This window comes from Ascaphus truei, chromosome 1, assembly GCF_040206685.1.
Source record: "Ascaphus truei isolate aAscTru1 chromosome 1, aAscTru1.hap1, whole genome shotgun sequence".
In the NCBI taxonomy this organism is placed as follows: Eukaryota; Metazoa; Chordata; class Amphibia; order Anura; family Ascaphidae; genus Ascaphus; species Ascaphus truei.
The window spans coordinates 80,056,035-80,083,980 of NC_134483.1; the positions used below are offsets into that span (position 1 = coordinate 80,056,035).

Consider the following 27,946-nt stretch of genomic DNA (forward strand, 5'->3'; position numbering starts at 1 on the left):
AGTGAATCCTCGACTGCTTCAGGGCTGCCATAGGTCTCTTCTAGCCTTTCCCACACTAGGTCCAGACCTACTTGGGGTTGATGTGCGTTTGCCGTCCGAAGTCTCTGCGCTTGCTCCCTGGATACGTTCCCCAAGAACTTAACTAACAGGTTGAGCTCTTCCCTTGCTGAGAAGTCCAAGCTGTCGATTGCGTCTTTGAACGTGAACTTCCACGTCCGCTAGTTCTCAGGGCGGTCGTCGAAGCTGATGAGTCCTGCGTGCACCAAGTCGCGCCGGATCATGTACTTGGCTATGTCTGTCAGACCTGAGACGTCGGCGCGTTTGCCCCGTTCTGAGGTAGTTGCTGGGACGGTCTGTGCGGTCGCCTCTTCCTTGGCGTGGACGCGTGATGGCTGCTGGCCAGTGTGAGGGGCTGTTTTCTCCCGCGTGGGTGTACCTGGATTACGAGCCTGTTGTGGTGCATCCGTGTGCGCTCTGGCGTGTGGATCACTGTTGCGGCTGTGGCTATCCCAGGCAGCGTGTGCCATTGACGGAGCAGCGTCTTCTCCTCGTGGTCCTAGCGAGTTTTCGTTGTCTGTGGTGTCGCTCCCTCCGTGTTGAGATGGTGCGCTGGTGTTTACACTGAAGAGGCTCCTTACGTAGTCTTCAGTGCGTTGGGCTGGATCCTCTGAGGCTATCCGTCTGTACGGTAGCTCCCCGCCATCCTGTTGCGCGGCTGCTTCTAGGACTTCAGCTTGGGCTATGGCGGCGGCGGCTTCCTTCTCTTGATTAAGCGCCTCTAGTTCCGCATCAAATTCGGCTTTCCTACGCGCAGTGGCGGCATTGGCAGCGGCGGCGGCGGTAGCAGCGGCATTCTGCTCCTCCTCTTCTATGCGCGCTCTTTCTGTCCTTACGGCTGCCTCTCTGCGACTATATTCAGCCCTGGCACGTGCAGCCTCTGCGGCGGCTCGTGCCTTGGTAGCGTTTGTGCTTGCACTGGACGCGTTAGACTGCGCTGATCTTGCTGATCTAGATGAGTGCCTGGATATGCTTGAGCGCTGCGATGCAGTCTCCAGGAGGAGCTCTTTTCTCACGCTTTGAGCGTCTGTGATGGTGGCTCGCACGCGGCTGTCACGTGCAAGATCAATGTTATTTTGTAAGTCTCTTTCTTGCAGGCTTTCGCCGGTGTTGGTTCTGGTCAAGTAGGTGATGTATGTTTCTGACAGCCCTTGGTAGCACGAGTGATCAGACTTTATTTGAATAATTGCCTGCGCGAGCTGTTGTGCATTATCGCCAATACTAACGACATTGCGTAACTCCAATGCGGTTGTTTCCCAGGCCAACTCTAATTTAGCGCGGTGCGCTTCAATGTCGCTCTCATATTTTTCGCGGCCCTTTTGTGTCAGTGTGACTGTCCGTTTGGGCCTTGCGCCTGCCTGCGCCTGTTGCAGATGCGCAGCGGTCTCTGTATCTGAGAGATCGCTTTCCTGCGTGATGTCTGGTGAGGCTCTGAGTTCTGCCATGCTGTAGGTGTGTGTAGGCCTTTGCCAGTGCGTGTGGCGTGCGGTCTTTTACCTTGTCAGCGATGGGCGTCTGTCTCAGATGATGCCGAGCGGTGTCCTGCAGCGTGCAGCGTTGGGGTAGCTGTACTTACAGATGTCCGTTGGCTCCTCACTGTGGGGCTGAGCAGCGGGTGGACTCAGGCAGAGAAAAAGGCAGTTAGTAATTGTGAGAGAAGCACTGTTAGTTGCAAGGCTGTGTGCAGTTTGCTGTATAAAGCTTGCTGCCCTGTCTGGCAGAGTGAAGCTGCTGCTTGTCCTGGGGTGCAGAGACTATTCTGTATAGCATAAAGTCTTTGAGTAGTAGCTGCTGTGTGATTCCTTTGTGTAGTATTAGCAAAGTAAGGCTGCTCACAGTCTTTGCATAAAGCTGTGGTAGTTTGCTGTGTAGAGGCTTGTGGCTCTGTGTAGCAACGTGCTTGTGCAATGTGGTGAGAGACTGCTGTTTATTTATTTGCTACGTAAGCTGCTCGCTTGTATCTTTAGCATAAAGGCTGTGGGTAGCAGCTCCTCTGTGTGTATTTCCCAAGGCACACGGTCCTCTTTTTACTATTCTGAAGCCAGGGCACGTTGGTATGAATGGCTCCCGATAGCATTAACACAGTTCCCTTTTAAATCACTCCAAGTCCTGTAATATTTCCTCCACTTTATTGGGAAAAGGTAGCAGGGTACAGATGCTTGTGGATGGTGTGTATTGGTGATTATTAGTTAGGAACCGGTAAAAAGAGATGGCCTCACCAAGGGTTATAAACAGAGAAAGGTTCTTTACTCACTGTCTCCAGGGTTGAAAAGGAAGTGAGGTGTGGTGTGGGCAAAGGAAAAGTCTAGGGGCAGACCATGTCTGAACAAACAGGAGGGGGGGCAGACTAGCCCATTCTGGTGAGGATCTCAGAGACTGCTGTAGCAGCTCACTGATGTCATGCTCGCAGGCAAGGAGTGCAACATTGTTGCAAGCCACGCAGGCACAGTATGTGTCTGCAGACTCCATGCAGCTGGGAATAAACTCTGACAGGCAGAAACTGCAAAGGAGAGAGGGGGTGAGTCAGAAATGTGGCTCTTGTTCCATAACACAACTCTTCAAAAAAAATTCACACATTTAGTTGAACAAATGCAGAATATTTTATGCAGGCGGTTCAAATGCCTAAAAATGTAAGAAACTATCAACTAGTTTCCTATACAGTTTATTGATATGAAAACTATTTTGAAAATAAGTTGTACGCAACTTTCCATAGTCAATATAGTTTAGTTCATTATTTGCATAAGCATTTTTTGTATTTGATTGTGTATATATATATTTTTTGTGTATATATATATATATATATATATATACCTATATATATATATATATATATATATATATATATATATATATATATATATATATATATATACACAAAATAAATATATATATATATATATATATATATATAGAGCAAAAGAACAAAGCTGCGCCTCTGCTAATGGTTTAACTTATATACAATGGAACTAGCTGGATAAGTTCAACACTGTATAAGGGGTTTGCTAATTATATGGAATAACTAACATGAAAATAGAAATGTAAATATAGATAAAATATGTAAAAAACCGAACATAGCAATGAAACCTGTATACCATACAAATAATAAACAATTAATAATGCGAATATATGTATCCAAAAATTGGAAAAAGAGTGTAAAAACCAGTCCTCAGAATAGTCCAATAGATGGTAAGTTCTGGTGTAGAGGGTCTCCGGCTGCTCTCAAAGTGGACAAACCACATCCACAGGGAATCTAAAAGAAAAAGGGGAAGAGAGAGCGCACGCCCATAGCGTAAAATAGTACAATTTAATGAGGGGGAGGGGAAAGGGGGAATAAGAATTGCACTTACAAAGGTACAATAATAACAAGCATATTGTGATATATAATCACCACCATCCAGTCAGAAGCTGCAGTGTCTTGGTCTTTGCAGTCCCAGGATGATGTCCCGATCAAAGTCCAGGGTAGATGATCTCCTCTCTGCCTGTTTTGGAGTCCTCTAAAGTAGCTCCGAGATGGGAAGCCTCTGCAGCAATCGCGCGGGTCAGTCAGTCCCAGCGCGCGGTGATGACGTCAATGTCCCTGCGTCTGACGTGATGACGCTTCCTGACGCGTTTCGTCACTCAACGGGTGACTTTCTCAAAGGGAAGTCAGGAGAGGGGAAAGGTCCGGTATTTTATACCCAGTCCAATGACCATAATCATTTAAAACACACCCCTCTCAGCTGAAAAGGTACTCGTTGTTAATGGATATCAATCACAAAGCCTTACATCGTATGATGAGACTTAAAGGTGAAGTGGAGATTAACCATGAAATTAGGCAATGAAAATATGATGAGTATTATAAAAAACAATTCAAAACCAATTAAAAAACGCCACTTTAGTATGTAAGGAAGATAACCTTACAACCAACATGCATTACTAAAACAATTACTTGTGAACCATTGACAAAAGATATAGAAATGTCACATATCACTAAACCATCAGGTATATGAAGCTCTATGGATCCCAAGGGGGAATAACCCCCTTAAGGTATAAACATATATAATGGATACCTGCCAATACCTAACATCAGAGCCATAACCTGTCTAACACTACATATTAAACAATTTTAAAAATAAAAATATTTTAATAACAGTATAAAATACAGCAGGAGAGTCCTAATACCAATATTGATTTCTGTATAATCACCAATATTATCAATTTTAGGTCCTGTAATGAAGAAGAAATCTAGGATAATGGAATATATAAGCCACGAACAAGGGAGGTGTCAGGGGAATGGACTACCCATATGAAAAAACTAAATGTACTAAATATAGTGGGTATATATAAATAAGTGTATAAGTGTGAATAAGATCAATATAAATATTGATTAGCTAAACATATGTGTGTACTTTTACCTGTGAACCATGAATTACAATATACTACATAGGTGTTAAAACAGTCTCAAGTGTTATGTATCTGAAGAAAATTATCAATAATTATACAAAAATTAATATATATGTATGACAATAAATTATATCCAACCCATTAACCCAAATAGTGTTGAAGTGGTGTTAACAATAAAAATAAAAATAAATTGAATATAATGTTGAACAGTGATTTCCTAACTCCGAGCTAGGAGGAGGGTGAGGGGGGCGTGGGGGAGGAGAAGGGACAAGGAAGTGGAATGAGATGGAGGGGATCTAGTGGACCCAGGAGGGATCCAGACAAAAGATGGCAGAGTGCAGAGGAAGTCCGACAGGAAAAAACGTCCAGGGAAGCATCATATAAAAGTGCTCACATCTAGGCATTCATTAAGTCCACCCGGACTAAGAGTGCCCAATTGGTGGATCCAAAAGGTTTCCCGCCTGCATAAGGTCTTGAACCGGTCACCACCAAGAGTATTTGGTGAGATGGTCTCAATTCCCATTATTCTCATAGTTTTGGGATCTTGTTGATGAAATGTTTTGAAATGTCTAGATAAACTGTGGTTATTGAGACCTTTGAGTGCATTTCTCCTGTGTTCTAAGAACCTTGTTCCAAGAGTTCTGGTGGTGCGTCCGACATATTTTAAATTGCATCCACACTGGATCATGTACACCACATATGTACTTAGACAGGTGATGGAACTCTTAATGACATGTGTGGTACCTCTAATAGTGGAGCAGACATTGTTCTGACTCAGGAGATGCTTGCAAGTAATGCATCGACTCCGTCCTAGATTTCTTCTTCATTACAGGACCTAAAATTGATAATATTGGTGATTATACAGAAATCAATATTGGTATTAGGACTCTCCTGCTGTATTTTATACTGTTATTAAAATATTTTTATTTTTAAAATAGTTTAATATGTACTGTTAGACAGGTTATGGCTCTGATGTTAGGTATTGGCAGGTATCCATTATATATGTTTATACCTTAAGGGGGTTATTCCCCCTTGGGATCCATAGAGCTTCATATACCTAATGGTTTAGTGATATGTGACATTTCTATATCTTTTGTCAATGGTTCACAAGTAATTGTTTTAGTAATGCATGTTGGTTGTAAGGTTATCTTCCTTACATACTAAAGTGGCGTTTTTTTAATTGGTTTTGAATTGGTTTTGAATGGTTTTATATAATACTCATCATATTTTCATTGCCTAATTTCATGGTTAATCTCCACTTCACCTTTAAGTCTCATCATACGATGTAAGGCTTTGTGATTGATATCCATTAACAACGAGTACCTTTTCAGCTGAGAGGGGTGTGTTTTAAATGATTATGGTCATTGGACTGGGTATAAAATACCGGACCTTTCCCCTCTCCTGACTTCCCTTTGAGAAAGTCACCCGTTGAGTGATGAAACGCGTCAGGGAGCGTCATCACGTCAGACGCAGGGACATTGACGTCATCACCGCGCGCTGGGACTGACTGACCCGCGCGATTGCTGCAGAGGCTTCCCATCTCGGAGCTACTTTAGAGGACTCCAAAACAGGCAGAGAGGAGATCATCTACCCTGGACTTTGATCGGGACATCATCCTGGGACTGCAAAGACCAAGACACTGCAGCTTCTGACCGGATGGTGGTGATTATATATCACAATATGCTTGTTATTATTGTACCTTTGTAAGTGCAATTCTTATTCCCCCTTTCCCCTCCCCCTCATTAAATTGTACTATTTTACGCTATGGGCGTGTGCTCTCTCTTCCCCTTTTTCTTATATATATATATATATATATATAGTGTTTTTAAAATTGTAACATTTAGTGGTCATGTGGTTTAAAAATGTGTGATACTGTGCTTGGTTTAAAATAGATCTATATATATTAAACATTGGGACAGCAGTGACACCAGGGGTGTCCTTTGAGGCTGAACTACCCTATTCTCAGTTTCCGAGATGTCTACTGATGAAGTTACGAGATTTAAATCTCCCTCCAGGGGATGCCTACCAAATCTCAGGCCAATACAAAGCTACAATGTCATTAACAGTGGCTTCCTATTGGACGGCCATTTAAATGCCCTTTAAAAAACAACAAGTAATTCTGGTAACTTCAGGGTTAAGTATCTCTGGGGACCAAGTGGTTCCCACATATGAAAATATCGCATTCAGCTCCGGTGGACGGCACGGTTCCCAAAGAGAGGGGGAGGGAGTTAGTTTGGGGAGATTGCTGCTTTAAGCAATATTTATGCTGTAAGAAATATGTAGAAAGGGGGGTGCTTGTCAAATATATTCTCTTTATAAAAACAAAAAATAAAGCGCGTTTGTCAAAAATGTGAAGGAAAAAAAACAACACTGCACCCCACTTAGCACCACTACACTTCAACCACTGGCTGTATTTAATTCTTCAAGCAATGATTGCATATGCAAGATTTACCTTTTAGGAAAAGATAAGACCAACATGGATTTGTGTTTTTCATCCTAAAATATTTACAGCTGTGTTGAGGTTTGCTAATTGTTTAAGCAGCCTTAAAAACGAATACATCAAAAATGCTGCGGAATGGAACAGTGTCAGCAAATACTGCTGCTACCCATTGACTGTCACTGAAACGTGTCCTAATTGGTTTTTGTTTTGGTTAGACAATGGTTGAAAAATTAGATGTATTTTTACTGGAAGGTTTTCTTTGGCTTGGCCAATGTGTCACGTTGCCTGGAATCTTCTAAACTAATCCCCACTGCAGTGACACCTACAAATGAGGCAGAGCTGATCAACTGCAGGCTTCCTTGCTGCTTAGTCCAGCCAAAAAGTTCTTCATGACTCTTGCAGATGTTGCTTTAGACCACTGGGGATTACAGGCAGGCTTGAAAATACTAGCATGGTCAAGATTTGTAATCAGAATTATAAATAACAGTTCTGACCTAAGAAAGAAAAGTCACTTGCAAGTGGAGGATAAGTACATTTCAATACATACATGCTTCATCCATTGATCAGAAATTATTTTTGTTTTAATGTAGTACAACAACGCTCAATGTCTTTATTTATGCACCACTGAAGCACTTGTGAATAATGTAGGTGGGAAAAGGGGATCTTTTTTATGGGCTTTTCTCTGTCCATTCCCTTATTCTGTGGTTCAAAGTGTTCAGTTAATTTTTGATGCTGCTTTTGTATCCTGAAAGAAAGGCACAGAGACTTACACACTGACACATTGATGCTTTAGGAATGTAATAGCAACTGCAAAGATGTAGGTCATTGATAAACACATAAGAACAATGGTCCTATAATAGAACCTTGAGACACTCTACTGTACTTACCAAACAGTCCAATCTGAATACCTTGCGTTAGTGACCACTTGATACATGTTCCTACCTACTTAACTAATTAGATTAATTTGGCATGAGCACACAACTGTGCCATGCTTATTACAAATAAAGTTTATTCTCGGTGAAACATTTTAGGGTGTTACCTAATAATAAAGATTGGTTCACTGCAATTTATATTTTTGATACAGTGACACAGATCATGTTAGCTTTAGTGGACAGGACCTCTGTTAAAAGTTTCACAAAGCAGGCAAAATAATGTTTTGTTTTTTTTAAAACAATTTATCAATGTAATTAGGGTCCTTGGAATTATGCAATTACCCTAGCGGGTAATACTATATGCACCGAAGCAGCTCTTTTGACCCCCCAAAAATGCCTATCCACTTTAGAATATATAGAATAAGGTCCTCAAATATTGGTCACTGTAAATCAAAATCTTATCTGATAATTGTTTTTCTACTTTTTCACTGGCTGATGATGGAGCATACAGTATTTAGAATAAACAGCACAACAAATGGGGGAAAAGTCTAGCTGAACAATTTACTTGTTTATATAGCAGTATATCTGAAGTCTTAAATAAACATTGTTTACTATGGTGATATTATGTGCCGTAATGTGCTAAGCTATAAGTAATTAATGAATTAATATGTATGGTATATTTGCCCGAAAGGTGCCTTATGGAGTAAAACCGCTTTGTAAATACTGTAAGGCCCATCCACTTGAAGGGAAGTCACTAAAGTGTCTTCAGCACTGAAGGTGTTTCATGGAGTAGCACTTCTTGGTAAATATGCCTCTGTATGTTAAAATAATATAAATATATATATTATATTTATATATATATATGAATGTAAATACTCAGTTGCCTGATATTTAAAATGACATCATCCTTATTTAATCAATTAATCATGTTGGTGCCATGTCAGTTCACTTTTGTCCCTGGAGGAGGCACTGCTCTTCTACAGGGCATACTTTGGGTAAAGATCAGACCGATGTGCTGGGACTGCAGACACTTACTAAACCTATTAATGGTCTTTAGTTTTTAAGAGAGTAATACTGTATTTGCTTTCTGTTTATTATCTTATTATTGTATGTTATGCTTACTGCAAAGTGCCTCAAAACATTTTGGTACAGTTTAATGTTTTGAATTAACATATTTGTTTTTTTTTATTTCTGGCTTGGCTCTCTATATTGACAGCCAGCAAATATGTGTGCATACAGTCCCGAGAAAAAGTTTGTGAGCCCCTTGGAATTTTCACATACTGTATTTCAAACCTAAAATGTTGTTAGATCTTAATCTGTCTTTATAATAGATAAAGATAACCTGATCAAACAAATTACCCAAAACATAATACTTTTTCAACATTTATTTATCCACAAATGACTCAACATTCAATAACCATGTGTAAAAAAGTATGTGAACCTTTAGATTCAGTACCTGGTGGCACCCCTTTGAGCAGCAATGACTTCAACTAAGCGTTTCCTGTGGTCAGTCTATCACATCGGTTTTGAAGAATTTTGGCCCATTCCTCCTTACAGAACTTCTTCAACACGGTGACATTTGAGGGCTTCCTTTTATGGACAGCTCACTTCAGGTCCTGCCAGAACATTTCAATAGAGTTTAGGTCCGGACTTTGACTAAACCATTCTAAAACGTTGAATTTCTTCTTCTGCAAGCCAATCTTTTGTAGATCTGCTTGTATGTTTGGGATCATTGTCTTGCTGCATGACCCACTTTCGGTTCAGCTTCAGCTCAAGGACAGATGGCCTGACATTCTCCTCTAGAATCTTCTGAAACAATGCAGGATTCATGGTTGTGTCAATGCTTGCAAGCTGTCCAGGTCCTGAGGTAGCAAAGCAGCCCCAAACCATCACACTCCCACCACCATGCTTAATAGTTGGGATGAGGTTCTTCTGTTCGAATGCTGTATTTGGTTTTCTCCAAACATAACATTTCTCATTGAGGTAAAAAAAAGTTCTACCTTTGACTTGTCTGTCCAGAGAACATTGTTCCAGAAGTCTTGTGGATCATGTATGTGCTCTTTGGGAAACTTCACACGGGCAACAATGTTCTTTTTAGAGAGCAGTGGTTTCCTCCTGGCTATCCTTCCACAAATACCATTAGTGTTCAGTCTTTTTCTGATAGTTGAGTCATGAATTTTCGCATTAACCAAGACGAGAGTGGCCTGTAGATCCTTGGATATTACTATAGGGTTCTTTGTGACTTCCTGGATTATTTGATGGTTTCTTCTTGGGGAGATTTTAGTAGGACAACCACTCCTGGGTTGAGTGACTGTGTTCTTGAACTTTCTCCATTTGTAGACTGTCTGAAAGTGGATTGGAGGAGCCCCAAATCCTTAGAAATGGGTTTGTAACCCTTTCTAGACTGATGAGTATCAATAACTGCTTTTCTGAGGTCCTCAGAGATTTCTTTTGATCTTGACATGAAGTGTTTCCACACGTGAATGGTGAAGACCAAACTCAAAGTTTCTGATCTTCATATAGGGTGGGGCCTCCCAAACTCACCCCTGAAGATCTACCTAATTATTTAAACACCTGATTATAATTATCCTCTTTAATTTAACTGATAAAACCAGGGTTTCACTTACTTTTGTACATACCCTGACTCTTAATAACTCATTGTTTATCGAATTCATACATCTTTTTAGTTTCAAAATACATGGAATTGGCTAATATAAACCATATTGGATATTTAAGAAAGGACTGGTTTTGATTTAAGAAGGTTATCATGGAAAAACTATGGAATTTTCTTAATTATCATTGGGGTTCACAAATGTTTTCTCGCCACTGTAGATAGACCAAGGCAGAGCACTTTGGTGAACACCAAGTAATGGTGCCTGGGTGCAGGACTGGAACCAATAGTACAAACTAAAAAATGGCCGGACATGGCAGAAATCTAAAATAAATTATTGAAGTGACATATTTACGTCTTGGTCCTTGTTTGCAACCTTTCTCAAGATTAGAAACAAGGACCAAAATGTTGATATATAATTTCAATTAAAAAAGTGTGCATGTGTGTGGTCCTGCATTTGCCAATGGCAGACTTCTTCGGGAAACTGTAATGTAGTCACCAGAAATGTGGATGACTGGAAAACTCCAAGATAGAGACTAAACACTCCCAACATAATGTACTGTGTCTGTTCTCCGTCTGCAATTGTTTACACTGTTTTTCTTCCTTGCTTTAGGCAAATTTGATCTCCCTTCCTCTCACATAAACTGTTAGTGTACTCAATTGTTCTGGGATATCTTTCAAATGACAAATATATATATGAATAGGGACGATACACAGGACATATATACTTTACACGCAATATAACAACAGTCTTTGATATTTTGTAAATGCTTGTTTGACACTTAGCTATGTCTGCATGATTACAGTATTTAAGATCTTACTATATGTCTCCCACACAGACTTGGAAGTTAACACTGCAATATAGCATATAATGTACTGTAGGGCTGTGATATGTGAATGTTTCCTTGGTGCAATATTAGTATAAAACATTGCTTACATATTTTTCCGCTAATAAATCTGGTGATATGCTTTGCACAAGATACGTAAGCGCCTGAATCCGCTAATGTCAATCCACTCTGAATATTATTGTATAATCATGTAAATCATTTTAGACTTTAAACAGTTTGAGGTCTAAAGAGCTGTCTCACTTCTTTGTATATAAAAGCATACTGCATTCTAAAAATACAGTTTATAAGCCATGTAAGTAATTTTTAAATGTTAAATGCTGTAATTCCCAGGTGTCCCCATGTATGTTTAGTGAAAAACGAGTCTACACATACACAGCTGTTAATTGAGGCTACTTATCGCATGCTTTTAAAGTTACTGAGCTGTTTCTTACAATATGTAGCTCTCAAGAACATTAGTTTCTGACCTTTTTCAGTAGGTGTACGTAAATTGAAGTTTGCATTTTTCACATGTTTTATTCTCAAAATGTATTACACAATTTTTCATTAACTATTTTGAATAAAAAAAATAGCAAATAAAAATGCCACTTATCTGCATGTCTCAGCATGTCTTTCCCCATTATCTCTTAGCATACAGTGCTTCCACTGCAGCCAGGGATTCTGGGTAAGGATATGCAAATGAGCACTCACAGTGAGTCACTTTTTACTTCTTATCCATTTTAACATGGACCCCTAGAAAAGGAGAAAAACTGGAAGAGCACTACTGTAGGTATCAAAAAAGTAGAAAGGAGGGTGCGTATCCCATAAAAAAGGTTATTTATTGGTCATGGAAAAACAGGGCAATGGAGAGCCCCACCAACGTTTCACGCTTCACAGAGCGCTTTCTCTTGAGAAAGCGCTCTGTGAAGCGTGAAACGTTGGTGGGGCTCTCCATTGCCCTGTTATTCCATGACCAATAAATAATCTTTTTTATGGGATACGCACCCTCCTTTCTACTTTTTTGATACCTACAGTATTGCTCTTCCAGTTTTTCTCCTTTTCTACTAGCCTACCCCTTGGACGGAAGCACACCTGGGGACCCCTCACCTTTGGATCGCATGGACTGTGCAGCACTCAGAGTGAGTCAATCGCTTGCTACATGTTTTCCTGTTCAGGACTTTATTAAGAAATTTGCTACGTTATAGGGTGTTATTATGCTCAATTTTCCTGGTGTTGTTTACAACAGCGTCATTTAGCAGTGAGCTTACCATCCGGGATTGCAACCCAGTACCTTCTATCAAGTTTATGTTTAGGGGTCCCCCATACAAGTATCTGGTTATCTATTCATTCATCTATCCTAATGTTGGGGTCTTTAGCATTACGCAGTCACATGGTCTAACATGGACCCCTGTAGGTTTATGCCTGCTGTATTACACTACTTTTCAGCACAGCCTGGGTTAAAGAAGTGCTGAGACAGTAAACCTACTCACAGACAGCAGTTTTGAACTTTTGGGTCTCATCACTGCGAGGTTGGTTACTGGCAATGCAATGTGAAGCTGGTAAGAGGGTATAACAAGACATTTACATTTTTATTGTGGCTTAAAAAAAGAAGTGACCAAAACCCCTCCAGTGTACAGCAAATAAAAATACCACTTGTGTTACATTTGCATGTCTCAGACAGGTCTGCAACCCTGCAACTTTCTGATTCCGTCAGCGACTTCTAGCTCTGATGTGATCAGCTTTGGTGTATCTTGCTGTGTGAGCCAAAATGGACACTGGACAAGAACAGCTATGGCGCAACATGACCACTACGTGTTTTGCATGACTTGTGCTTCATCAGGGTGAAACAGAAGTCGTGTGAACCGCTTAGTGGTCACATTGCGCCATAGCTGTTCTTGTCCAGTGTCCATTTTGGCTCACACAGCAAGGTACACCAGAGCTGATCACATCAGATCTTGAAGCCGCTGATGGAACCAGGAAGCGCCAGCCATTTATACTTGCAACACAGGGTATGCCACAGCGCGCGGGGTACTGAGCTGCATGTCGCTGAGCCCTCCTAAACACTTGGCTGGTCCAGGGATTAGTGATTTGCTCACTAACATTTACTTCATTGTAAGTGCTCATATACTTTTTATTCTTGTCAATACAATCTTAAAACTTACCTCTGGTGCGCTTTGTGTTTTCTCTTCCAATTTCTGGAGATCCCCTTTTGCTGATAAGCCAAACAGGTTAGAGGAGCTGCGCAGATTCCCAGAGCCCTCTTGAGGATAGGAGTCTCCGTGCAAGGGCTAAGGATATTTAAAACTTTCCAACCCCCTTGATGACGTACACTGGCGACACACTTTATTCGAGCTTGGCTAGTCCCACGAATTCGGGTATACCCGGGTGTATTGAGGTTTGTGACTGTTTTCTGCCCGAGTACATTGAGTTATTTTCCAAGCAGGGATTGAAGCATTTTATTCCCGCTGGCTGCAATACTGCACAGTATATATATATAAACTGCATTACAATTCATGAATTTATGCCATCTGGTAGACACGCGAAGCATTGCAGCCTATTAAATCCTAATCATTATCATTTAACAGATCAGCCGCCCATCAGCCAGGCATGAACCCAGGCTGGGAAGGCAAATGCAACGGGGCTTGTCAGAGGTTAGGAGTGGCGCATTCCAGGTATCTGCCAGGTACATACCGGGTATTTGCTCGAATAAAGTGTGTCGGTGCAGTACAGTAGATAAATCGATTATGGGCCTCTGTGATGAGGGGGAATACTATAAGATCATGTTCGGTCATCCAGGGGGTTGGGCCGGATTTTTAAAAAATTGTCCTTCCAACCCCTTTGATGACGTAGATGACTAAATATCGTCCTATAGTATTCCCCCTCATGACGTAGATACTTGTATTCAGTTATCTACGTCATCAAGGGGGTTGGACCGTTTTATATGTCCTTAGCCCTCCTTACCTCAAGAGTTCTGAGCTGTTCTCGGACTCTGTGCAGCGCCTCCATACTTTGGCTTCCACACAGATGACTCTGAAGGATTAATGCTACTGGGGTCCCATGCAGAAGTAGAGACCCTCGCAGCGTTTATCCTTTCTGTTTTCGTTGCTTCAATCGCGTGCGGTCCCGGCACCATAAGTGGCTGTGTCATGGTAAACCGTAAGTCTTGCTACATCTGTTTGTATAATGTTATATTGTGTCAGCAGTGTACGTAGTGCTTTACAGAATTACAATACAGGGAAAATAAAGTACAAACAATGGCTGAGAGCAGCAGATAAATAACCTAAGGCAAAGACGGTCTCCTGGAAAGCATCAAGCCTAAGTCTTCCCTTCTTACGCTCCCCTACTCTCTTTCCCTCTTACACTCTCCCCTTTCTTCCTCACTCCCCTCTCTTCCCGACTGCCACCCCCCTCCCCACCCCATATCTCTCTTCCTGCTCCACCCATATCTCTCTTCCCCTTCCCCCCATAGCTTTCTTCCCCCTCCCCAAATAACTCTTTTACCTCCCCCATATCTCTTTCCCCATCACCCTATATCTCTCTTTCCCCTCACCATATCTCTTTCCACTTCTCTCCCTCATATCTCTTTCTACTTCAGAAAGTAGAAAGAGAAAAATATGAATGTCTGTCACTGGTCTAGGAGGATGAAATAGTCTAATCAAAGTCCAGGGGGTGTATTTATATCCTGTATATCTACAAAGTCAATTGACTACTGTAGTGAATGGCGGAGAATTAATAATTAGAGGTGTCATAATGTAAGATCTTGGGGAGCAGTCCTTATCCAAAATGGGAATGAAAAACGGATTGGTCTGCAAATGAAGCAGCTCCACAGTATACTGTATTCTGTATCTACACAACTCCTATTCCTTCCCCAAACCCTCTCCACTATCTGACTCTGGTTGGATATAATCACATTTAGCACATATACACCATTAAGGTATTAACCTTTTTTATACATGTATCACTCACTATTTAGTGATTTTACACAATACACACACAAAAAATAGTTTTTATTATATAGTATTTCACTTTTCACATCTCTTTTGGAGCTATCATTTTTTCTTTGATTATATATATATATATATATATATATATATATATATATATATATATATTACACACATACATATACATACATACATACACACACACACACAATCTTACCTTGGGGCGAGGAGGCCTCCCATGCTGCGCCGGTCCGCAGCTCCCTCCTCTGATTGTGTGGGCGTTGGACCCGACTTCTGGCACCGACCTGAGGAGGCAGGTGAATGCCAGGACACAGTCTGGCCACCGCCATTGCTGTGGAGGAGCCGCCGGTCATCGCTGCCAGGCCAGGAACAGTTTGGACACTTGTCCCAGCTCTTCCACCCCACCCCATCCTCCCGTTGGCCGAGAAACCCATTAGGGGTGCCCACTCAACCCAGGTTGAAAATCACTGTCTATTGCATTACTGCATTCAGTTTAAATGCTGCTTGGTGTCTGAGTCTCCTACACTGTAAAGCATTGATGAAAATACAGCCGTACAACGAATGTTCATTCATACTAATAATAATAATAATAATAATAAATTATTTCTTTATTTATAAAATATTTTACCAGGGAGTAATACATTGAGAGTTACCTCTCGTTTTCAACAAGCTTAACTCTGGGCACAGAGTTAAGACAAATAATACATGTTTACAAATACAGTTACATAATGAGCAGGGTATACATTATATACAAGACATTGCATGCACAGTTAAGGATCATTTGTATTATGGGCGTATGAAACAGTTACAGACCAGATTAAAATGTGTGACAGCCTTAGATTTGAAAGAACTTAGACTGGTGGTGGATGTAAGAGACTCTGGTAGGTTCAAATAAATCTACGTAAGTACCAGCACTCACTGTCTAATAGCTAAATGATGAAAACAGTTGTAATGCAGAATAAACATTTAATAATAAAATGAACCAGAAATAAATCAAATGTGTTTGCAGAAACCAGTATCATAAATGGGCATGTCACAAAGTGAGGGGTGGGGGGGGGAAAAGAAAAGGGGAAAAAAATGAAACACAAGGAATATACACAAAAAACGGAGAACGGAAAGTATGCTAGGGGGGCGACGTTTCAAGGGACTACCTCTTCATCTGGCCCATTCCCCCTGGTCCAAATGCTCCACACGAGCAGCTGAAGGAGCAGAGCCACTGAGGGTTTGATCACTTCATTTACTTTTCTGATTAACCTTTCACTGACTGTGTGGACTCCTGGTGCTCATTTGCAAGCTGCTTTCTTGCAAGCTGTGTTCAGCTTTTACTGTACCATTAGTGGATTCTTGCTGCCCTGCTACTAGCTGTTTAGCTGTATTTAGCCTACACTATATGTTTGCTATCTATTTTCAGGGGTGTCTGATTTGACCAGGTATAGGGGAAGGGAGGCTTAGGGAAGTACCTCTCGGTCCTTTTGGACCAGGGGGAATAGGCCAGATGAAGAGGTAGTCCCTCGAAACGTCGCCCCCTAGCATACTTTCCGTTATCCGTTTTTTGTGTATATTCCTTGTGTTTCATTTTTTTCCCCTTTTCCTTTCCCCCCCACCCCTCACTTTGTGACATGCCCATTTATGATACTGGTTTCTGCAAACACATTTGATTTATTTCTGGTTCATTTTATTATTAAATGTTTATTCTGCATTACAACTGTTTTCATCATTTAGCTATTAGACAGTGAGTGCTGGTACTTACGTAGATTTGTTAGTACTATACAGAGGAAAAAGGGTCCCCTGTTGTTCCGTGCACCCTGCAATTGCATATATTTAACACAGAGTGCTGTCTATCGTCCCCTTTTACTCTGGTAGGTTGTTCCAGTTTTGGGGTGTCATAGCAAGGTGAAATGCAATGAGAAGCTTAAATGTAGAAGAATCATATGTTTTATGATGATAATTAGAGATTACTTTGCTTCCTTCTGGATTGGTGTCATTTCTTCCTTAAAACCCATTATGCTTCTTAAAATACTCAACTTCTCAGTACATCCAGAGCCAAGCCTTGGCTGCCAGGGGCCCCCAATGCATTGTAGGCCTCTTTGCAGCCAAGGGGTTAAAGTAAAATTTGAATCTCATCTCAAGGGGGGAAAAGCCAGCCAGACACCCCTGGTACACCAGCAGAGGTTGTTTGACTCTTGTGAAGCAGTCACATGGATCAAAAAGTCCTTTTTTATTTATTTATTTATTTTTATAAATAGGAATGCTTTATGTAATGTGATAGCATTACTGTTGGATTGCAGTAGATGGTATTACAATGTGAATTCACCCATATTAGATCATTGTATGAAATTATGTGATTATCATGTTATTGCACAGATTTGACATGGAAGTAAAATTTGAGTGTAAGGTTGCGAGAGATTAAGCTCTGATCCGCTGTACAATTATTTTCAGATGTTAAGCACAGCCTCTGCTATGTAAATTTCAGGTGTCTCAACATTTTAACAAATGTTGTCTTGGTTCTTTTTGTAAAACAATATTCCCATATTGATTTAGAAATAAAATAAAACAATCTTTAAGCAACTGTGGAAATGTCCAAGTTGTACTTTTTAATAGTCTTATTTTTTATAAGAACTATACTTGATATAAGCGTGTCAGTAACAATATACTGTATACAGTACATTTCTGTGGATTCTTTTTTTTTCACTTAATCATTTCCTACCATGTTTATTTGATTTCCAGGATGTCTCATGTTCTCCAGTTTGATGAAAAGAGTACGAAGGTTAAAGATGCGACCATGCAAGATGAAGACACGTTTGAAATATATGATCCACGTAATCCTGTCAATAAAAGAAGAAGAGAAGAAAGCAAAAAGCTTATGAAGCAGAAAAAAGAAAGAAAAATGGATTATTAGTTGCAGAAATAAATTCAATAGTCTGCCAAACAAGACGGATGTTTTTCATTTGGCAGTGCTAGTTTTTCCACAGTGCACCATAATGTATGGCCATTTACAAAAAGTGTGTTTTTATGTCTAATAAAAATGATTGCTAAGATTTTTGTTAATTATGCTGGTACCCAATAACATGTATGCTCTCCTTTCTTAATTAAGAAGTGTTTATATGCCATTTTAAAGGAGCAGTTTACTCTAACCTCATTTTTTTTCAGGATTGGAAACCCCCTAGAGCTGAACTGCACTATTTTCGGCTCCAGGAACCCCCTGGTCGCCGAGATACTTACTGGTTCTTAAAGGTGATTTAAATGGCCATCAAATAGAAAACCACCACTGATGATGCTTGAAATTTTGCAGTCATTTTGTTTCCCCTGATAGGATCCCCAGAGCAGAAAATAGTGGTATTTGGCTCAGGTGGGACCCCTGGTTTCCACCTTGTAAAAAAAACAAACAAAGGCAACAAAATTAAATAAAACAAAGAAAAAACGAGTTGGAGGAACTGCTGCTTTAGTAGAATCTGTTTTCTACAAATGATTGTCAATTCCCCGTGTGAAATGTAATCATGCTGTCTAATGGGGTCAGTATAATAGAGTATGGAATGTTTGTATTTGTTAACGTTGCATAATAAAAGACCAATTTTGAAGATGTTCTTTGTATGCTGGTTTCATAACGTGACTTGCTTTACTGAGCTACAGAAATTTTGAACTACAGTAATTATGTAAAGGAAAACATTTATGAAACGAGTGACATATTTGTTATATTTAGAAAATGTTTTCAATTATTTGATTTAAAATGGATTTACAAAACAGAGAATTTGTTATGTAGAATATATGTTGGGATTGCAAAAGTCTATGAAGAGAGTGACATATTGTTGATCAAAATACCAGTTGTATATTCTCCAGCTCAAGATTTTGGAGGCAATTGTAACAGTATGTTGAAACTTTAAGTTACTGAAGAAAACTAAAATTGAGATGTAATTTTTCTTTGTTCAGAATAAAAAGAATCTTTCTATGCATGTGCCCATGGTAATTTAATTGAATTTAAAATCCATTCGCATGAGAAATGATTAACACAGAAAAAAACAATTGCAATGCATACTTTTCATATCAGTACTCTTATTTGTATAGGTTATGTAAATAAATGTGTTCTGTGCCACCAAACACACAAAGCTTTCTATACTACCAATTTCACAGGTCGCACACACATCAAATCCTCAAAAAGAAATACCTTGACATGCTTTATAATACAATATACACACACACACACACACTTCAAAGCAACTAGAGCAAAGTGATTCCTGCCAATATTCCCTACAGCAGCGTTTCCGAAATGGTGGGTCGCAACCCGGCACCGGGCCACAGCACCAAAATTGCCGGGTCGCAGAGAGGCTGGCCGCGCGGTGTCTCCCATCCCCCGGCACCAAAATTGCCGGGTCGCAGCGAGGCTGGCCGCGCGGTGTCTCCCCCTCCCCCCCCCCCCCGCTCAAGTTAAAAAAATGGCGGCGATTCCCCCCGCGGTCCCGCGCGCATGCGCAGAGCAAGCAGGGCCCGCTCCCTTCCCCCCCCCCCCCGCTCCCAACATGGGACGGAGGAGGCAGTACCAGCTCCTCTGCGGCCCGCACGTTATGTGGGACGGAGGGGGAAGTACAAGCTCCTACTGCGGCCTGCTTCCCCCCCGCGGCCAGCTTCCCGAGCTCACCTCCCATGGCACCCCCTCTGAGCCCACCTCCCGTGCCCCCAAGCCCACCTCCCGTCCCGGGCAGCAGGGGATATCAGGGGCAGCAGGGGAAAGCGTCCGGCGGCAAGGTAAGTCACCCCACCCAGTCACTGTCACCCAGTGACTCTCTCCCACCCAGTCACTGTCTCCCACAATCCCTGGCCCCACCCACCCCCTTGCCCCCTCCAAGTCCCTGGCCCCCTACACCCACCCACCCAGTCCCTGACCCCCTCCAAAGTCCCTGGCCCCCTCCACCCAGTCCCTGGCCCCCTCCACCCACCCACCCACCCACCGAGTCCCTGGCCCCCTCCACCCACCCAGTTCCTGGCCCCACCCACCCACCAACCAAGTCCCTGGCCCCCTCCTAGTCCCTGGCCCCCTCCACCCACCCAGTCCCTGGCCCCCTCCACCCAAAGTGTCCCTGGCCCCCTCCACCCACCCACCCAGTCCCTGGCCCCCTTCAACCCACCCAACCCAGTCCCTGGCCCCCTCCACCCACCCAGTCCCTGGCCCCCTCCACCCACCCAGTCCCTGGCCCCCTCCACCCACCCACCCAGTCACTGGCCCCCTCAAACCCAGTCCCTGGCCCCACCCACCCAGTCCCTGGCCCCCTCCTCCCACCTACCCAGTCCCTGGCCCCCTCCTCCCACCCACCCACATCCGTCATTGCCTGTAATTCACTGTTTGTGTCTGTGTGCGTATAGGGGAGAGCGAGTGTGTGTGTGTGTGTGTATCAGTATCAGTGTGTGTGTATCAGTATCAGTGTGTGTGTGTATCAGTGGCTGTGTGTGTGTGTGTGTGTGTGTGTGTGTGTGTGTGTGTGTGTGTGTGTGTGTGTGTGTGTGTGTGTGTGTGTATCAGTGGCTGTGTGTATGTGTGTGTATCAGTGGCTGTGTGTGTATCAGTGGCTGTGTGTGTGTGTGTATCAGTGGCTGTGTGTGTATCAGTGGCTGTGTGTGTGTGTGTGTGTGTATCAGTGTGTGTGTGTCTGTGTGTGTGTCTGTGTGTGTGTCTGTGTGTGTGTCTGTGTGTGGCTGTGTGTGTGTGTATCAGTGGCTGTGTGTGTGTCTGTGTGTGGCTGTGTGTGTGTGTGTGTGTATCAGTGGCTGTGTGTGTGTCTGTGTGTGTGTCTGTGTGTGTGTCTGTGTGTGGCTGTGTGTGTGTATCAGTGGCTGTGTGTGTGTCTGTGCAGGCCAGTATAGGCGATAACATTTTTAGTGGGTCACGAAGGAGAAGTTCAAAAATAACCGGGTCACGGGAAAAAAAAGTTTGGGAAACCCTGCCCTACAGTATTTTCCTGCTGCATTGCTCTCCTTTTGCCATGGGAACTGGTGCTTGGAGGTTGCTGCTGGTTGCTGTTCAGCCTATTAGTCTAGAAATGTTCCCTACTTCAAGTCTTTTGATCTGTTTTTTTCAGTTTTCCCATTTAGGTGTCTGGTGTGTCTATAATCATGTAATTCCTTTACTGTGTTTGTGTTTTCAACCTCTGCTGCAGGGCATTCTCATGCACTCAAACTTCCTCACTTTGAACAAGAACTATCTCACTATCTCACAAGTTTAGCCACCAACTACTGTATATGAAGTGATACTAATTGTAACATTTATTTGACTGTGGAAACAACTTTTATATCTTCAGATATTTAAAAGTGTATCTCCCTCCCACCTATTCTACCATCATACGCAAGGTGCTAGTCACCTAGACAAGTAATATATATTTGAGATATTTTAAAGTCATATTATTAACATTGCTTCTGGTTTGACAATGTCAATGATGCAATGGAGCACATTTTTAGGTTTTATTTTTATTTATTATATACAAATATAGCAAGACCTACTTGTAACGCACTTTCCCCCACCCCCTTGGAGGATGTGTGGCTACGGTGTGTGTGGTGCAATACCTGTGGCTCACAGGAGGTCTGAGCCTCCGCTGCAGAGAGCCTGGGGTCTATACTGGTACGGTGTTTTTCAGCGCCTCAACCTGTAACAGATTCTACTGTGTGGAATTACCTGTTACAGGATATATATATACACACACAAAAAAACTGAAGCTGGGTGCACACAAAGGAACTTTACTCCTACAAATAGTAATAAATACTTATCAGAAATCCAAGTGCTGGCAGATAGACAGGGAACACCGGCCAGTCTGTGGGATATACAAAAAGATAGAATCCGCAGCACACTCAAAATGAAAAGTTGTTTAATCCACGATATACATCAGGCAGTCACAGAAACTCTACCAGGGCGACGTACGTTTCTGACCACAGGGTCTTTTCTCAAGCTCTGTGACAGAGTATAAGACATAAGTATATACTTATACAATAAATACACACACTGGGTAAAACATAAAATAACAGCTTTACTACAGAACGAGAGTATGGCTACTGGTTATAGCCTACCCCGAAGGCCTCGCACAGCCGTAACCACCCGCCAAGTTTCCCACACTCCTGTCCACAGTCCCCACAGTACCTGATGGGGCCCTCGGGCACTCAACCACCCTGGTATCCACAAGGAGATAACCCCTCACCCTTATATGTGGTCAGTGCTGCCATTATAGTGTGTGTTGGTGCACTTGTGAGTGGGAGACCTGCCTGGTGCGTCCGCACCCGGGCACGCTGCGTCCTGTGGTGGGGTACACTGACCCAACGATGATCCGCGACTCCGCTGCTTCCGCCTCCGTGTGGGGTGTCCACCTCAAGGATAGTCTCTTCCGTGGGGTGGTCTGGTCCCAGACCACCAAGGGCCAGGATGCCGCTGTGTCCTGGCTGAGTCCCTCACTACAAGCTACAGGGGCCGTATACCTATCTATGGGCATGTAGCAGCCACAAACTGAGAGGAGTGGGGCCTATCAGGGGTCTCTGGCCTAGTGCAGATGCCACAGGCACCCCGAACGCTCACACCATACCCCTTCAGTGTCCAGCTTCCAACTACTAACTGCCCTCACAGTCCTAACTGTCAGCTCAACTAATGTTCCAATCTCCCCTCAGGAGAATCTTGCAGCTCTATTGGTTGCCTGGCAACATGTGGTCTGCAGCCTGAAGGTAAGAGGGAGACCTGGATACATACTGTTTTCGGCAATGGGGCAAGTCGCAGAGCCAAGACTGCCCAGGTGCCGCAGGTGCTCTGATCCAGAAGCATGAAACCAACCACTTTTGTAAGCAATTTTACAATTTATTTGGCTTCCTTAAACAAATCTAACAATGTTCAATCCAAAGATGTGGCTGGTTTTTATTATTTGATAATTCTTTACTAATTGCATTTTTAAAGACCTCTGAATTGGTTAGTGTTTCTTCATTACGTTATTGACTCTGTTGAGCACACTGTGCTATGACACAACAGAAGGTGGCCAGCAGATATCAACCCCATATGAAGTCTCCGCTCACCATGTACCTGTGTACCTATCTAAAGAAGAGTTGAACAAAAGGTACACTATTTAACTAGGTTATAAGGGGCTCTGGTCCTACTACCTCTGAAAATCCAGTGTGTTTAATGTGCCTGGCCCATAGCCTAAGTAATCCTCCCCTTATGTACCTGTGTTATGCAACTTAAAAAAAAGGGGGGGGGGGGTTTAAAAACAGCAAGGGCAACCATGTGGCCCTTTTTATAGTTAAATGTTGTAATGCCCTTTTAAATAGGAGCTATAAAACATTAAGAAGATAACACCCTGCAGCTTTTATTTTTTTACATAAGAAGCTATTAAAAGACTTCAAGGCCATTTATTACATTCTCGGAAGCTGCAGATAACCCACTATTGCGCTGCACCCAGTTAATGTATTAATTTATATTTGAGTATGCACTGCAGTAAATAATCTATTCCATTCTGCTCAACATTGATAGTCAATGGGATTCTCTAAAGTTAAAATAGGTTGGAATTTGGGACTATGTAATGCCATCACGTTTCTTTCTACTATTTGTGTAGCCGTTAGTAGATTTGTTAGTTTGAATGTACTGTATATACTATACTATACAATGATTATATATATATATATATATATATATATATATATATATATATATCGCAAATGGAAATATGACTGTATGCTCAATTGCATGTCTTAGACAATATAATGCATGTCAATATCATTTGCATGTCTTAGATAATATATATATTATACACTATTGTCAAAAAACAATCTTATAATGAATCTGAAAAATATCTCTACAGCTTTGGTCCAATTGAATGGCTATGGGCAAATTGTTTTTCTGAAGCTGTTTTTAGAACATGCTCAATAATGTATGATGTTCTTATCAAAGAGCCTCTACCAAGTTTTTTGATAGGGTCTGACGTGTGAGGTACATAAACCGTTGTGCTATATTTAATGCAATCCTCATGGAAAGGTTAGACTGGTACACCATTATGTCTAAATTCGCTCTGTAATCTCTAAGATAACATAACAAAAAACCGAGGTGTGAAGTGATATATTGTAGAAGGTTGTCATCATCCTCGTCTGGGAATGAGTGACTTTTATGAGAGAGGGTGTAGAGAAGTTAAGTGTTACATTCCTAAATACTGTCATTCACTAGAAGACCATGTCAGAGGCTTTTGCTATCTCAAAGTTGCTTCACTATCTGTTTGTGAAAGTCATTCCTGTTAATTAGAAAGCTTATGATGACTTGAGGTATCTTAAAGATTTTTGGCTGCTTGTAATGCATAGTAGAAAGCAATATTTGAGGATGAATCAGCGTTTAGAGCCATAAACATTGAGCTACATGCCCGTGTTGTATATTCTACAAAACAAACAGAAAAAGTACAACCATCATAGCTTAGTATTTCACAAAACAATAAAAACAAAAAATCCTAAAATATATTGTATCTCACTCACAACCCTCAAAAAAGAGTATTGTAGAGTAAATACTCAAATGCTGCCGGTCTCTGAAGGCGTTTGCAGAGTCCTGCACCGGCTGTGTGGGGAGTTGCATCTCTCTGACATCACACATTCCTTGTTGGTTTACGTACACCACTCGTTTGCATCCCACCTACACTATCACCCACTCGGTTTTACCTCCGACTGTTTTCAGAACGCTGAATACTTAATATTCACAGCTAACTGGCGTTACACTCCCTGATGAAGTAAGGAACAGAAAACAAATCCCCAAAATACAGTGCTTCAGAGTTTCTACCTTTTCATCATATATGTGAATATATATTAGCATGTAGCTTAAGTTGATGAAATTGAGGAGAAATATGGTAGCGCTAAAATCAAAACAATGCCACAAATAATATATGAATAAATCTAATTGAAATCTCTATCTATTCACAATTATGTAAATAGGGGCCAGCTGCCAAATTGAACACTGACCACCTGGTCAGAGAGATAACATAAAAAAACAAATAAATCTGGCGCCTATATGTACTCAAATGATACAAATACCACAAATTCTAAAAAATAGATATACAACCATACAATGATGCTGGGCACAGGGTCCTTGGAAATTCCAATGATGATGGTGTTGTTTGGTAACCAAGTGCTTGAAAAACAAAAGAAAAACATACATAGTGCAAAACTATTTAGCAAAATACCTACGCTAAATAAAAAATGATGACAACAAACACAATACTGTATAACACATAAACTAAACAAACAACTAATCTCCGTAGAAGCCTCACAGATCAAACAGGTGATAGATAACTGAATAAAAAAACACATTTATTAAAATAAACAATTAGAGCAATGACAACATATACTTCCTACTAATCCTTCAGCTACATTAGGTGAATGTCCCACTTACTAGATAGAAAGTGGTTGTAGGCAGTGGATAGTGTTTGAGAGCATCCCCTCTGGTTTGTGGCATGTCTGCTGCAAAGCGAACGATGTCAACAGGCAGTCCGCGGGTCCCCGGCAGATATTCCTCCTAGTAGGTTACAGGATCAGTGGTCTCCCTTCCCCACTCGGAGCGGGTATCGGCAGCCACATGGGTAACTCAGTTCTCTGCGTATGGTCCACTACCAACACTCAAATCTCGCGCGGATCGGGTGACGACAAAGGAAAAACGCTGGTTCCGGTCTGGAATGATTACAAAGCTTGTGGCAAAGTAGCAAAATCGTGCATAAATAAAACGAGAGCTGCTGAGGGAAAGTAGGATAACCCTACGTGTTTCAAAAGTCAGCCTTTCTTCATCAGGGGTTTGATAATCATAGTTTGCAGTGTCCATTCTTAAATAGTCCCAAACATTAATTCAATTCATCTGAATTGTAATCCGCATATGCGCAGTCATATAGAGTGCTCATAAGCAATCTTAGAAAATCCTAAGGCTTCTACTGACAAATAACATTAATATGTGCTGTTTTATAGTGAAGGAAAGGCGCTAACTCTACTAGTGATCACTAACAATATATAGTGAATAAATCCAAATCTAGTGATATAAAAACATAATACAGTGCACACGTGATAGATAACATGAATGATTGAATTAAACCCCCCCCTGCTCAAACCCAGCTGGTAGGGACTGGTTCCACTGGTCCCTCAATTCATGAAGATTCGTTTGCAATCCAGGGGGAGCATGAAAGGGAGATAAAACTAAATATATTCTAAGTGTAGACTGTGTGATACTCAATGGGTCAATACAATATTGTGTCTTGGCTCGTATGTGTAGCCTACTCACAAGATGTAGATAAAATACGGGCAATAGAACACAGTGGTCTTTGCGGGAAGGACCTCTTGATCCGTGATGTGGTGTAGACCTCCAATCTCAACAAAACAGCGGTATATATGTGGGAGAAAGAGTATCCATAGTGCAGACCAATCATAGAAAACGTAGCTTTTATAGAATTTAAAAATGAACACTTACAATAAAAACATTCAAATAATGCATGAATCACAATGGTGTGATAGAAGAGAGTTGGCTGTGGACTTTTGGCTCACCCACCACCTCCGGTGTGTATGCACTGCGTGGGACGCTGCTACACTGGACGCTCCACCTTCTCAGCTCCCTCTAGGGTGTTCGGGTGTCGTCCGCTCCGGTCCTTGTATTAGACGCCGGTCTGGTGTGTCTCTGGGGCTCCCTCTGAAGCGTGCCGTCCCGTCCCCTCCGGTGGACTCTGATACGTCACTTCCGGGTTGGTCGCGATACGTCACTTCCGGTTGTGGGTCTGCAATTTTCGTCCCTGCTTCTCTCTTCCTGTAGGCGGGTACCACTCTACGCGTTTTGCCAATCGGTGCGTGGCTTCGTCAGGAGTGTGGAGACACTGGCATCCATCCCCCTCCACCGGCATCCACTTCCTCCCCCCCCGAGGCCCCCACACCTACCGGCCCTCTGCGGCATAATACGCCCTCCTCCCGACACTCCCCCCCCTCCTCCTGATGCCAGCTCCGCTCCGATCTCAGCAGCCGACACCAAAGGTAGGGAGGGGGAGTGGGAGGTGTAGTGTGCTGTGAGAGTGTTCTGTGAGTTCTGTGAGAGTGTGCTGTGAGTGCAGTGAGAGTGAGTGCTGGGAGTGTGCAGTGTGCAGTGAGAGTGTGCAGTGTGCAGTAAGAGTGTGTGCTGTGAGCAGTGAGAGTGTGTGCTGTGAGCAGTATGCAGTGAGTGCTGGGAGTGTGTGCAGTGAGTGTGTACAGTGTGTGCAGTGAAAGTGTGTGCGGTGTGCAGTGAGAGTGTGTGCTGTGAGCACTGTGCAGTGAGTGCTGGGAGTGTGTGCAGTGAGAGTGTGCACTGTGCAGTGAGTGCGTGCAGTGTGTGCAGTGAGAGTGTGTGCAGTGAGTGCTGGGAGTGTGTGCAGTGAGAGTGTGTGCAGTGAGTGCTGGGAGTGTGTGCAGTGAGAGTGTGTGCTGGGAGAGTGTGTGCTGGGAGTGTGCTAGTAGTGTGTGCAGTGTGGCAGTGTTGCAGTGTGCAAAAAAAATTTAATTTTTTTTTTTTTTTTTTTTAAACAGGAGCCACGTGAAAACTGCGTTATAACGGGTCGCACTATAACGGAGTTAAGCTGTATATGTAAAATTAAAATATATGGAAAATAAAAGCACCTGTACTTTAGAAAACTTAATACATTAAATTATTTAATTAGGCTTAATACATTACATAGTTACATAGTTACATAGAAGATGAGGTTGAAAAAAGACTTCCGTCCATCAAGTTCAACCTATGCTAAATTTAGACAACAGATACTTTATCCTATATCTATACTTATTGATCCAGAGGAAGGCAAACAAAA

At 42.1% G+C, this 27,946-nt stretch overlaps 1 protein-coding gene and 1 long non-coding RNA gene across 3 annotated transcripts in view; one reads left to right on the plus strand and one right to left on the minus strand.

Moving 5' to 3' along the window:
• The window catches only part of CWC27 (CWC27 spliceosome associated cyclophilin), a 254,437-nt gene extending 235,337 nt beyond the window's left edge, over nt 1-19,100 (plus strand). The window contains exon 14 of the mRNA XM_075589957.1: nt 17,880-19,100. Coding sequence (XP_075446072.1) covers nt 17,880-18,051 — 172 coding nt within the window. The 3' untranslated portion in view covers nt 18,052-19,100. The remainder of the gene's footprint in view (nt 1-17,879) is intronic.
• Nucleotides 7,039-22,740, minus strand: LOC142489389 (uncharacterized). 2 transcript variants are annotated; one of them, XR_012799848.1, is made up of 4 exons: nt 22,392-22,740; nt 21,899-22,083; nt 17,860-17,977; nt 7,039-7,625 (listed from the first exon to the last, which is right to left on the minus strand). It is a non-coding gene; the product is annotated as an uncharacterized LOC142489389 (long non-coding RNA). The 2 variants fall into 2 exon arrangements; XR_012799849.1 differs by lacking the exons at nt 21,899-22,083; nt 22,392-22,740 and adding an exon at nt 18,375-19,524.
• Nucleotides 22,741-27,946: the final 5,206 nt, after the last annotated feature.